The sequence below is a fragment of the Mirounga leonina genome, unplaced genomic scaffold (assembly GCF_011800145.1).
Source record: "Mirounga leonina isolate KUSES-001 unplaced genomic scaffold, KU_Mleo_1.0 Mir_171, whole genome shotgun sequence".
In the NCBI taxonomy this organism is placed as follows: Eukaryota; Metazoa; Chordata; class Mammalia; order Carnivora; family Phocidae; genus Mirounga; species Mirounga leonina.
This window is the reverse complement of record NW_023270436.1, coordinates 7,642,909-7,656,657: the sequence shown is the minus strand read 5'-3', so window position 1 is coordinate 7,656,657 and position 13,749 is coordinate 7,642,909. Positions and strand designations below refer to the sequence as shown.

Genomic DNA, 13,749 nt, shown 5'->3' with positions numbered 1-13,749 from the left:
TCTTGCTTCATGTTTCCTCCCAACACTTACCACCTCCTTAATTATGATTCACTTGTTTGCTTGCCCATCTCTTTTCCCCACGTGAACATAAGCCCCCTGAGCATGGGGACTTTGCTTTAGTCACTGTAGCCTACCAACTACTCAGAGTAGGGTCTTGCATTTATGGGCACTTAGTAAAGGCAGCAACAGATAACTAATGTAACCTTTACATCTTTTGTCTCCCACGAAGTTACAGCTACCCCCTTGACAAATGTTAGCACCCCTAGCCTTAAGTATCTCAACCAAAACCCATTAAAATTCTGAACCCCTCGCCATGATCAAACTGCACAAATCCTGGAGCCAGAGAGAAGGCAATAATGGGTCTGTAACACTCCTCTCTTCCCTCCTGGAACCTCAATTCAGGTGGCCCATCAGCATGGAAGCTCTGACTTCTAGAAACGGTGTCATTTTAATTAAATTCCACAGAACCACTCTACGGTCCCAGAGGACTTCATCATTGTGGGATTTTTACCTTGCTGATTAACTGAAATCAGCATTCTTTTCAGCCAAACCAACGGACTATTTCCAAGGTGACAACTTCCTTCCTAACAAGGTTCAAATCCTATAACAAGTTCCCACGGCACTGACGGGGTTGTAAATGTATTTGCCACACAATCCAACCAATGTGTTGAAGCATGTGGTTCTAGAAAATTGTATGTGAACCTTTATTTCCTAATTAGATAAGATTCTCAATGTATTAATAGAATTAAACTATTTAGAGGAATTTTCCAATAAAGCAAAGAATATACCAAACATCTGAAGGAGGCAAAGTAATTGAAATAGATGTCCTCCAGCGCTATTTTACCTTCCTAGATACATGTCCCATTTGTCCCCTGTTCCCTCCTGCCTCATCATTTGCCCTCATAGAGATGATGCACCACTCCACTCCCAGCTTCTACAATCCACACAGCAGCAGAACTTGCAGAAAGCAAATCTGAACACATCCCTTTCTGCTTAAAATCTCATAGAGACAGGCTCCTGGGTGGCTCAGTCCGTTGAGCGACCAACTTTTGATTTCGCTCCGGTGGTGATTTCAGGGCCATGCGATCAAGCCCCGCATTAGGCTCAGTGCTCAGCAGGAAGTCTACTTGAGACTGTCTCTCTCCCTCTGCCCCTCCTCCCCCCACTCAAGCGTGCTCATTCTCTCTCTCAAATAAATAAATAAATCTTAAAAAAAAAAAATCTCAGGGCGCCTGGGTGGCTCAGTCAGTTGAGCATCTGCTCAGCTCAGGTCATGATCCCGGGATCCTGGGATTGAGTCCCACATCGGGCTCCCTGCTCAGCGAGGATCCGGCTTCTCCCTGTCCCTCTCCTACTCCCCCTACTTGTGCTCTCTCCATCCCTTGCTTTCTCTGTCAAATAAATAAAATTAAAAAAAAAAAACAACTCCCAGAGGTTTCTGATTGCTCTTAGAAGAAACACAGACCCTTCACTATGGCACATCGGGCCCTGATCAGCCTGGCCCGCCCACCATCCTGCACCCACTGCCCCCTTCCCTTGCTCTATTCCAGCCTCACTAACCTTCCTTCGGCAGGTCTACCTGTCGCCCCTCTCCCCGCCCTGCCTAACCATCCCACCAGGCTCTCCGCACGCAGCCAGGAAAGCTCTTCCCAGGCCTCTTCTCTTAAGTAACTCCTCTCTCTTCAGACCCCATCTTGGGGACACCTGCCCTGCCTTCCGTGACCATGAGTACCCTGGTACATGCTTCTCTAGCACTGTGGATCTCTGCCTTGTGGCCTTAACACGGCTGCAAATTTCCATTTGTTTCTCTGGTTGTTGGATGAATGTCTTGTCTCCTGAGAGACTGTAAGCTCTGATCTGGATTTCTCCTCACCGTATGTCCGGTGCCCAGCACCAATCAGATGTTTAATACTCATGCTGAATGAATGAATCAATCACCCAATCAACCAATGAGAGCTATGATCTGCCCCTAACTAATCTCTGAGTCCCACACTCTTTCCTTCAACTCTCCCCTCATGAGTCCTTCAAGGCCCTTGGCACTTCACTAACCCCACCCCTCCACACATCCCTCCTATCTCCTCTATCCTTTAAAGCCCACGTCCAATGTCCCCTCCAAGAGGACTTCCCAATGCCACCAGCCAGAAAGGATTCCTCCTCTCCCTGTTCCCCTCCCAGGAGCCTGTCTCCCTCTACCTGGGATGAGAGTTGCACCTCATCCCATGTGTTTTAGGACACATTCTCCAGAAAGTAAGGGCTCCTAGTCTTGTTCATCTTTTACTTCCCCATCCCAAGGGCTCCGGAAATTTTGCTGTGATCGAATGAGAAAGGAACAGAACTGAAAACCCTCCCACCCTCCCCACCTTAAGCCCACTCTTTGTGTTTGATGTAGCCCAGATCCAACGGATGTAAGGAGCTTCAGCTTCAAGGGGAGGAAAAAATGCCTGAGAAATAATTAAAGAAAGAGAGAGCTTGAAAGCAAAGCCTTGAGAAGCTCAGGGCCAGCACGCTGGCCTCCCTTACACAGCCTGGCACCGAGTCTGCATTCACTCCACCCTGAATGAAGGGTGGAGTGAATGAAAAGCTCACAGCCCTCAAGCTCCTGGGGGCACTCCTGGCAGCAGGGCTGAGCAGAGAGATGCTAATGGATTCAGAGCCGGCAGGGCCAACTCTTCTAGGAAGCCCAAAGCAGCAGTCCTGCCCGGGACAACCAGCATCTCCTTCCCGTTTCGGAGATGGAAACACAGATGGCCTGAGATGTGAGAGCCCTAAGGTAGCCCCAAGGGTCCCAAGGGTCCGTTACTGAAATTCTAGAAAGTGGAGGGGATCCTAGGTGCCTCTGCCCAAGTTAAACAACGGGTCTCAGGACTTACTGGTCCACATGTAGTGATGTCCCTGCGATTAGACGCGGCCACCTTCCCAGCCCAGAGCCCACCAGCCGTGCGGAGACACCATCTAAGGAGTGTTTGATGAGTAAGTAGCCCTTGCACTTTGTTTGGGAAAAGCCCTGGGTCTCCACAGCAAGGAACAAAAGAACTCCAGACCCCCCTCCCCAGCCCCCGGCAAAAGCAAAGTATTCACGGTGAGCTGGTCTTTCTGAAGATGTCCACTCCCAGGACGTGCTATCCCTTGGCGGGAGGAGATAAAGGTATGACAAGCATGCACACGCACACAGAGATGGCCCCATTATTCTTCCTCCCCCCTCCGATCACATCCCCTGGGTAGAGCTGGCAGGGAGGCCGAAGGCCCATCTGGATGGGGAAGGCAGAGCCCTGGCGTTCCAAGGCAACAAGATGCCAGGCTGCCCATGCCAAGGACCCCCATATCCCTCACATGCCAGCAGTGCCCACAGGGCTGTGAGACACCCCCCGCCCCGCGCCCCTGCCCGCCCAGCTCCCACCACTAACAGCCAGTCTTACTTCTTCACTTTCGGGTATTTCATCTCGGCAATGGCATTCGTGGCTTCCGTCTGCTTCTCCTTCAGATGCTGGGGCCACATGTTGTCCACCCAATCCACCAGATCTACCTGAAAGCCAGACCACCGTCAGCACTTCCTGTCTGGGGGGTGCCCTTCTGCCAGGCCCCCCTCACCACCTGCCCTTCCCTGGGGCTGGCACGGGCCGGCCTCGAGCCTGGGCAGCAGCAGAAGCCAGGCGAGGAGGGGAGAGGGCAGGTGTCGGGGAGGGGACCGCGGCCGGGGGGGCCCTACCACAGTCGGACGCTTGACCAGGTGCTCCAGCTTGGTGTGGCTGAACTCAAGGCTGATGACGTTGTACAGCTTGTCCCGCTGGGCCTCGGGCGTCTCGTAGTAGCGCACAAACTGGGACATGCTCATCTCCGTGCCCTTCTGGGTGTTCACATCCATCACATCCACCAGCCGCCGGCTACCTAGGGGCAGAATCCACACGCTGGTGGCTCCTGGTGGCTCAGGAGCCAGACGCCACTTGGGATCCCCATCAACGAAACCCACCCCCCCGTATGCCACGTCTGCTCTATTACCTGGTCCTGTCGGCTTTCCTTACTGACTCTCTCTCCAATCTATCTGTTTCCCTCCACCACTGTGGCCTCCACGCTGCTCCAGTCCCCCCTTACTACTCTCCAAGACAACCTTCAGAACTTCCTACAGGGTCCCCAGGCTCCCCCCTCCTATCCATCCTCCACGGAGCTGCCTGTGTGAGCTTTCTAAAACAGAGACCTGACCACGGACACTCCTCTCCCTGCTTCAGACCTTCAGTGCCCCCCACTGCCTACCAAAGAGTCTCTTAGCATGGCCCTCAAGGCCTTTCTGTTTATTCACAGCACTAAGATAGTCCTTATTTCCACAGAAAATTAGCTGTTTGGTCGTCTCCCTCCCTAGTCTGCGAGGCCAGGAAAATTGCTTGGGCTTCTCTGAACCTGTGTCTTCATCCACCCACCTCCTTTCAGAGGCTAGTTGTGAGGATTAAATCAGATGATGCTCACAGATTAAATCAGATGATGCTCACAGAACTCCATGGCCCAGTGTCTGGTGCATAAATGCATGGGTCCCCCCATTATTCCTTGGCATTAATCACAATTCCTAAATATGTTTGTCTGTTTTGTTATCTTTCTTCCCTACTATTCTGTAAGTGTCACCAGGGCAGAAGTCCTGTCTGTCTTGCTCGCTGTTTCGCCCCAAGTATCTACACAGAGCCTGCCACAGAGTGGGAGCTCAGTACCTATTTACAGAACAAATAAATGATGAATGTTGGCTGTCCTGCACAGTATGTGACATAGGACTTCTCACATGAATGACCACTGAACTAAAAGGAGAGCTCTGCGTGCCCCCACTGCTTCCCAGAGAGAAGGAAACCACCTCGGGACTGGGAGACAGGAATGTTCAGTGCTAGTCCTGGGACCACCAGCAACTAACGAAGCTTCAAGGTGGAGCGCCTGGGTGGCTCAGTTGGTTGGGCGTCAGACTCTTGTTTTCGGCTCGGTCATGATCTCAGGGTCATGAGATCGAGCCCCACTTCAGGCTCTATGCTGGGCATGGAGCCTGCTTAAGATTCTCTCTCTCCCTCTCCCTCTGCCCCTTCCCCCACACCTCACTCTCTTTCTCTCTCTCAAAAACAAAAACAAAACAAAACAAGGGGCGCCTGGGTGGCTGAGTCATTAAGCGTCTGCCTTCGGCTCAGGTCATGGTCCCAGGGTCCTGGGATCGAGCCCCGCATCGGGCTTCCTGCTCCGCGGGAAGCCTGCTTCTCCCTCCCCCACTCCCCCTGCTTGTGTTCCCTCTCTCGCTGTGTCTCTCTCTGTCAAATAAATAAAAAATCTTTAAAAAAAAAACAAAAAAAACCCAGGCTTCAAGGAAATCATAACCCTTCCCGGGACTCTTCTTCCCCATCTATAAGATGGGAATAATAGCTCTAGAACTTCAGCCAATGTAGAAGGAACAACCAAAGTTCAGCGGAAGGGCTGTGAAAGGGGAGAAGACAGGCGCAGAGCAGACTGCCAAATTCATGGTGATTTATGATGAAAGCTGCCACCTCCTGTCTGTCAGGACACAAAATAAGCATCATGACTGGGATGAGAAGCCTGCCATCTGGTAAGGAAAGACCTCAATTCCCATTAGCTCAATGACAAATATATGGTCCATGGAAACTTAGAAATGTGTAAACCAGGGGTGCCTGGGTGGCTCAGTCGGGTAAGCATCCGACTCTTGATCTCAGCTCAGGTCTTGGTCTCAGGGTCATGAGTTCAAGTCCCGCGTGGGCCTCCATGCTGGGCATGAAGCCTACTTAAAAAAAAAAAGAGGGCGCCTGGGTGGCTCAGTTGGTTAAGCGACTGCCTTCGGCTCAGGTCATGATCCTGGAGTCCCAGGATCGAGTCCCGCATCGGGCTCCCTGCTCGGCAGAGAGTCTGCTTCTCCCTCTCCCACTCCCCGTTTGTGTTCCCTCTCTCGCTGTATCTTTCTCTGTCAAATAAATAAATAAAATCTTTAAAAAAAAAAAAAAAGAAAAAAAAGAAAAGGGGCGCCTTCGTGGCTCAGTCCTTAAGCGTCTGCCTTCGGCTCAGGTCATCATCCCAGGGTCCTGGGATCGAGCCCCACATCGGGCTCCTTGCTCCACGGGAAGCCTGCTTCTCCCTCTCCCACTCCCCCTGCTTGTGTTCCCTCTCTGGCTGTGTCTCTCTCTGTCAAATAAATAAATAAAATCCTTAAAAAAAAAAAAAAAGAAAAAAGTAGAAGAAATGTGTAAACCAGAGGAAAGAAAGAAAGAGAAGAACTAGAACCTTGTTCAAAGGTACTCCAAGAACCAAGAGCAAACTAGGCAAACAGGGCCAGCAAATGACGGCCCCGTGGGCAAATCTGCCCACCCCCTGCCCATGAGCTTCAGATGGTTTTTACGTGTTGTTTTGTTTTATTTTTACTTGACAGGGAGAGCAAGAGAGCACAAGCAGGGGGAGCAGGAGAGGGAAAGGAAGAAGCAGGGTCCCCGCTGAGCAGACAGCCCAACATGGGGCTCGATCCCAGGACCCTGACATCATTAAGCTGAAGGCAGACGCTTCACCGACTGAGCCACCCAGGCGCCCTAGTTTTTACATTTTTAAGTGGTGGAGGATGGGGGGAAAAAATCAAAAGAAGACTACTTCGTGATATGAAAATGATACAAAACTCAAATCCCTGGGCCCACATATAAAGTTTTATTAGCACCCAGCCACACGCTGGTTCACATGTCTCTGGCTGCTTCCACGTTACACCAGCTGAGCCGTGTAGCCAACAGGAGACTGAACGGCCAGCACCGCCCGAAATACTTATTCTCTAGATCTTTACAGAGAAAGTTTGCCAATCCTTGAACTAGACAAAATCCTCATGGAACTTACATGCTGATGTGAATAATATTCCCATCTGGTTCAGTGCTCCATACCCAGCTCTGTGCACAGAGCCTGCCCTGTAATAGGCCCTGGGTCAATATTTGTTGAATAAATACACAGTGCCTTTCACGTCACAGGAATTGAATAATAAAAGTAACCCTTTATGCACATATGAGACCTTGGCTGTTACTATCTTTTGGACTAAATACCTAATTTTTACAGCCACCCCAGAAGCAAGGTAGGACTGTCCCCGTCTTAATAAATGGGGAAAACAATGCCCTAGAGATGATGGGATTGGCTCAAGTCCTCCAGAACATACTCTACCAATTAGAAGGGCCAATGTTTACAGAGCACAGGCAAGCTTTCTACACAGGTTATCTTAAGCTAATTTTGGTTCTGTGAGGTAGAACTTCACTTATACCCATTTGATGGATGAGAAACTGAGGCTTAAACAACTAACTAGACCCAAAATGCCCAGTGAATGAGTAACAGAACTAGAATTTGAAGCCAATTCAATCTAATCCACAGCCCAGGTTCCTATCCCCCCAACTCCTACCCCTGCCCAACGCAATACTGACTCTAGATCACTGCTCCGGTGGAAAAAAAGATCCCCGCGCTCACTGACTGGCTCCTGACCACACAGATCTTGGGAAGACAGGGAGAACAGCTTTGGTTTTTGCGTCGGGAGTGCAGATCCACCAGGGGGCATCCCTGAACTTTGTTGGAAATTCTGGCCTGCTCTGGACAGCACTGGCTCCTTCCTAACCAGGGCTCCTGGAATAGGTGGGCTCTGCTCAGCTTTTCTGGGAAGCCCAATTGGCAGAGAACCTGCTATTAGAGTGGGAGAGGTGAGAGGAGAACAGGCACCCAAACCCTCGTCCCTCTCTGACCAGCCTCCCACCTCCCCTGCCTCTCCTCCCTAACCCTGCACAAGGTCACATTTGTGAAGCCCCCTGTGGAAGGACTGCTGGACAGGTAGATGTGGGAATCACAGCCCTAGAGGCTCATGCAAGTCAGCATTGAAAACTGGAGCTCGGTCGCCCCTATCAACACAACAAAGTTAAGGTACGACTTTATGGTTCAAATCCCAGCTGGGCCTCAGGCCTCTTAGCTTCTCTGAGTATCAGTCTCCCCATCGGTGACCTGGGGACAAAAACAGTAGCTAGCCCATGGGGTTGATCTAAGCCTTAAATGAGATCATGCACATGAACCACTTCCATGAAGCACTTACAGGCAGCTAGTGTTACCGAATTGGCCGATTTCATCCATAATTACAGGTGGAGAAAGTGAAGCAGTAGAAAGAAAGTCAGAGCCACTTAAATCTCTGCCGGCCAGTCCAATGGACTGACTACTTAAGATCCTAAAACATGATAAGGATGGCTAAATGGGTATGGATGTTTTATGGGTAGGGTGATAAAAATGTCCTAAAATTGACTGTGGCAGTGTTTGCCCAACTCTGTGGTCAGATGAAAAACCACTGAATCATACATTTTAAATACTTGAATTATACGGTATAGGAATTATGTCTCAATAAAGATGTTATTAAACACAAAAACTCAGGCCAACAAAATGACCAACAAAGTTGGTTTTTCTAAAAGTAACTTCTTTCAAAAGTCTCAACTGGGGGCGCCTGGCTGGCTCAGGCAGCAGAGAGTGCAACTCTTGATCTTGGGGTCTAGAGTCCGAGCCCCACCTTGGGTGTAGAGATTATGTAAAAAAAAAAAGTTCCCCATCAACTTAAAAAACAAATATTAAGAAATGTAAATTATAATGAATTACTGTATTGTACACCTGAAGCTAATATAACACTGCATGTTAACTGGAATTAAAATAGTAACTTTAAAAAAATATACATTGGGACACCTGGATGGCTCAGTCCGTAAAGCATCTGCCTTCAGCTCAGGTCATGATCCCAAGGTCCTGGGATCGAGCCCGGCTTCGGGTTCTCTGCCCAGCGGGGAGCCCACTTCTCCCTCTCCCTCTGCCGCCACTCCCCCTGCTTGTGCTCTCTCTCTGACAAATAAATAAAATGTTACAAAATAAATAAATAAACGTAAAGTATTCAGCCATAAAAAGGAACGTAGTACCAATCCATGCTACAACACGGATGAAGCTCAAAAACATGATGCTGAGTGAAAGAAGCCAGTCACCAATGATCACATGTTGCATGAAGCCATTTACATACCATGTCTGGAATAGGTAAATCCATAGAGACTGGAAGTAGATTAGTGGGTGCCAGGGGCTGGGGGACAGGAAAGAGGAGTGCTAAGGGGTAGGAGTTTCGTTTCAGGTAAGAATGTTTTAGAACCAATAGAGAAGTAATGGTTGCCCAACACTATGAAGGCACTAAATGCCACTGAATCATATACCTTAAAATGATTAGTTTTATGTTATGTGAATTTCACCTCAATAAATTATTTTTCTGGGGTGCCTGGGTGGCTCAGTCAATTAAGCATCCAACTCTTTTTTTTTTTTTTTAAAGATTTTATTTATTTATTTGCAAGAGAGAATGAGAGACAGAGAGCACGAGAGGGAGGAGAGTCAGAGGGAGAAGCAGACTCCCCGCTGAGCAGGGAGCCCGATGCGGGACTCGATCCCCGGACTCCAGGATCATGACCTGAGCTGAAGGCAGTCGCTTAACCGACTGAGCCACCCAGGCACCCAAGCATCCAACTCTTAATTTCGGCTCAGGTCATGATCTCACGTCAGGCTCCAAGCTTAACAGGGAGTCCGCTGGAGATTCTTTCTCTCCTTCCCCCTGCCCTGTGCATGCTCTCTCTCTCTCTCAAATAAATATTTTTTAAGATTATTTATTTGAAAGACAGAGAGAGAATGAGAGAGCGAGCACGAGACGGGGGAGGGTCAAAGGGAAAAGCAGACTCCCTGCTGAGTAGGGAGCCCGATGTGGGACTCGATCCCAGGACTCCAGGATCATGACCTCAGCCAAAGGCTTAACCAACTGAGCCACCCAGGCGCCCCTAAATAAATCTTTAAAAAAATAAAAAAGAAATTATTTTTCAAAGCCATGTAAGACAGTACTTTAAATCTCATATACTTCCTCCAATCTGACCAGAACAAGAACTTCATTTCTTGCAAACTCTCTCACTCTCCTTTTACCTAATTGTTTCTTGTTTGAGTCTCTCCCTTCCTTGTGGATCAGGAGCTTGGGCTGTGGACTGTTCCAGCTCCTGTCTCCACAGAGCCTTCACAAACTGCTCACAGTACCCTTCCCTCCCCATAGGGAGGTGTTGGGTGCTTGGTGTGTGCATGGGCTCAGTTCTTCACAAGTTAGTTAGGGCTTAGGTATGCAGGCACAGGTGGGAAACGCTAAAGAGAGCCCAGGAAATGATAAACACAAATCAGGATGGTAGTGGGATGGTGACCCTCCAAAAGATTTACCCAGAACCTTTAAATAGGACCTTATTTGGAAAAAGGGTCTTTAGAGAGGTAATTAATGTAAGGATCTCAAGAGGAGATCATCCTGGAGGAAGGGTAGGCCCTAAATCCAATCACTAGTGTCCTTAGAAGAAGGTCAAGGTCAAGTGAAAGCCAGAAGCAAAGAGTAATGTGCCTATAAGCAGCTGGAATGCCTGGAGTCACCAAAAGCTGGAAGAGGCAAGGCCGGAGTTTCCTTCAGAGCCTCCAGAAGGAAGAACCAATGCAGCCACTACCTTGATTTTGGACTTTGTCTTCTGAAACTGAGAGAATAAGTTTCTGTAGTTTTAAGCCACTCAGTTTGTGGTACCTTGTTAGGGCCCAACACAAGACAATGGCCACCTCTGGGGCCAGAGGGTCACATGGGAACCTGGGTGGGAGGCACTCATCTTACCATTTTTCTTTAAACTTCTCAGCATATAAGTACATTCCACACACAAAAATGGATCAAAGTCCTCAGATGTTTCAGGTTCCAGTCTTTCTCCCATCGCACAAGATCTTTAGGCAAAGTACCCCAACGTCCTCACCGGCAACACGGAGATAAAACCACCTCCCTCAAAAAAACAGTTGTGAAAAAAACTATTGCTTTTCATTTAAAAATTGATTTCAATATTCAGATAACTGATGCTAGAGGCAAATGAGAGGCTTTTTAAGGAACCAAACATGCCGTGGCATCTCACTGCACAGAAGTTAAAAATTTGCATGCAAGCCACAGCTCCCTGGCCCTACCAATCTAAAATGACAAGATTGTAGGGGCACCTGCGTTGTTGGTTGGTTAAGCGTCTGCCTTCAGCTCAGGTCATGGTCCCAGGGTGCTAGGATGGAGCCCTGCATCAGGCTCCCCGCTCAGCAGTGAGTCAGCTTCTCCCTCTCTGTGATCTCTCTCACTCTCACTCTCACTCTCACATAATAAACAAAATATTTTTAAAATAAATAAATAAATAAGTAAATGTACAATTTTGACAACCCTAAAATGGTAGGTCATCACATCAATACTATTCCATAAAGTTGGTTTTATGTATGATGCCAACTTATATACAACTCAAATCGAAGACTATAATAAAAAAATTAAAAAAAAAAAAAACAACCAACAATCCCAATCTAGTTCTAAAAAAATCCCCTTAAAACTGGGTAAATTTGGGGCACCTGGGTGGCTTAGTCGGTTAAGCATGATCCCAGGGTCCTGGGATTGAGCCCCATGTTGGGCTCCCTGCTCAGTGGGGAGCCTGCTTCTCCCTCTGCCCCTCCCCCTCCACTCGTGCTCTCTCTCTCTCTCAGATAAATAAATAAAATCTTTAAAAAAAATTTTTTTTAAAAAATCTAGTTCAATAAGGGTGCTTGGGTTGCTCAGTCGTTAAGCATCTGCCTTTGGCTCAGGTCATGATCCCAGGGTCCTGGGATCGAGCCCCGCATTGGGCTCCCTGCTCCGCGGGAAGCCTGCTTCTCCCTCTCCCACTCCCCCTGCTTGTGTTCCCTCTCTGGCTGTGTCTCTCTCTGTCAAATAAATAAATAAAATCTTTAAAAAAAAAAAAAGTATCTTGGGAGGGGTGCCTGGCTGGCTCAATTGGTAGAGTGTGCAACTCTTGATATTGGGGTTATAAGTTTGAGCCCCACATTGGGTGTAGAGATTACTTTTTTAAAAATTTAGGGAAAAAAAAAAACTAGTCTTAGAAAAAATTTTAATAATATATTTTTTAAATAATTAAAAAAAAAACAAAATATGGGGGTATCTGGGTGGCTCAGTTGGGTTAAGCACCCGACTCTTGATTTCGGCTCAGGTCATGATCTCAGGGTCATGAGATCGAGCCCTGCCTCAGGCCCCTTGCTCAGCCTGGAGTCTGCTGGAGAGTCTCTCTCTTCCTCTCCCTCTGCCCCTCCTGCTCATGCTCGCTTTCTCTAAAATAAATAAATCTTTAAAAAAAAGATAAAAACAAAAGCAAAGAAACAAAAAACCCAAAAGTATGGGGTCAACTGAGGTGAGCCATATAAAACGCTGGAGGCACAGACGGCACAGCTCAGCGTTGGCCCCCACCCACCCCAGCCGGGCCTAACTTTACTTCCCTCTATCCCACTAACAGGCTTACCTCGAGGGCTCTTGTGGTTGAACCGTGTCCCCCAAAAGAGATGTTCAAGTCCTAACCCCAGACACCTATGAACAGGCCCTCTCTGGCCATAGGGTCTTCGCAGTTGTGATCAAGCTAAAATGGGGTCAGAGTGGATGAAGGTGGACCCTCAGCCAATTCCGGTGTCCTTATAAGACAACGGAAACTTGGACAGAGACACACATAGGGAACACAGCCACGTGAAGATGGTGGCAGACAATGGAACCATGTAGCCACAGGCCAACAAACATCAGAGAAGCCAGCAGCTACCAGAAGCTGGAGGAGGCTCTGAAGAATTCTCACCTAGAGCCTTCCGACGGAGCCCAGCCCTGTCAACACCTTGATTTCAGACTTCTGGCCTCCAGGACGGTGAGAGAATACATTTTTGTGGTTTTAAGCCACGTGGGTTGTGGTGATATGGCAGCCCCAGCAAACAAGAAGGAAGGCTGACCAGAAAATGACTGGGTAACCCCACAGGGCTCCATAAATATCCCTGAAGGCAGAGAAGGGCTAACCCACCCCTGGCCTCCCCCCGGGGCCCAGTTCAAGGTGTCAACAGGACAGACACGCTGTATAACTAAACTGTGCAGTTGGCGAGAAGCTTTGCAAGGAGAAAATGTCATCCATGGGTGACATCATGCCACTTTATCCTAGATCTTTGTCAGCTTGTTTCTTGTCTCTCCCCCCTGACACTATAAGCATCGTGAGGGCAAGAGTCTTGTCTGTCTTGCTCACTACTCTAACCCACGGATCTAGAACGGAGAGCCTGGCACATAGCAGGAGCTCAATAAATATTTGTGGAATGAATAAATCACATTGAGTGTTTTTCCATCATATGTTCTTCCTAGCATGTGACATGACCTCACATATAAATGACAGTGGAACTGGAGAAATGACCTGGAGGTGCCTGGAGGTGGGTATGTGTAACCCTCTCCACGCTAGAGAAGATAAAGCCCCCTAACCTGGAAAGAAAGCATCTGGAAATCCTGAGCAGGCAGGAGCCCCACCGGTGGGACAACCGTTGCTGAACACAGAAGGATGTGGGTGAGAGAGGCCTGTTCTTTCTTTTTTGAACACAAACCAGGCTTCCAGCACCCCCATCACAATCCCCAGGGCTCTCGATGCACCCTCGCTTCCCTCTGCTCTTAGCCAGGTGCATGTCCCCAGCTGACCCCACCTCGGCCTCCCTGTCCTCAGATGAAAAGGGAAGTCAAGGCCTGGAGTGGTCAGAGCGGTGAGGAGCAGCTGGGACTGACGGGGGAGTAAGGGTGTGCAGGGAAGAGGCCCAAGGGTGGGAGAGACTGACTATATCTGGAGCGGAAGGTCGAGACACTTGGTTCTAAGAATAGCTTTCTTGGTGCGCAGGGAGCTCCATCTAGCT

General features: G+C 48.7%; 1 protein-coding gene across 6 annotated transcripts in view; it reads right to left on the bottom strand.

Annotated features, from left to right (window-relative positions):
- KDM2B (lysine demethylase 2B) overlaps nucleotides 1–13,749 on the bottom strand; it is a 118,049-nt gene that overhangs the window by 85,142 nt on the left and 19,158 nt on the right. For all 6 annotated transcript variants that reach the window (XM_035016957.1, XM_035016958.1, XM_035016961.1 and 3 more), the window contains exons 5-6: nucleotides 3,707–3,885; nucleotides 3,417–3,523 (exon numbers count right to left, since the gene is read on the bottom strand). In XM_035016957.1, coding sequence (XP_034872848.1) covers nucleotides 3,417–3,523; nucleotides 3,707–3,885 — 286 coding nt within the window. The remainder of the gene's footprint in view (nucleotides 1–3,416; nucleotides 3,524–3,706; nucleotides 3,886–13,749) is intronic.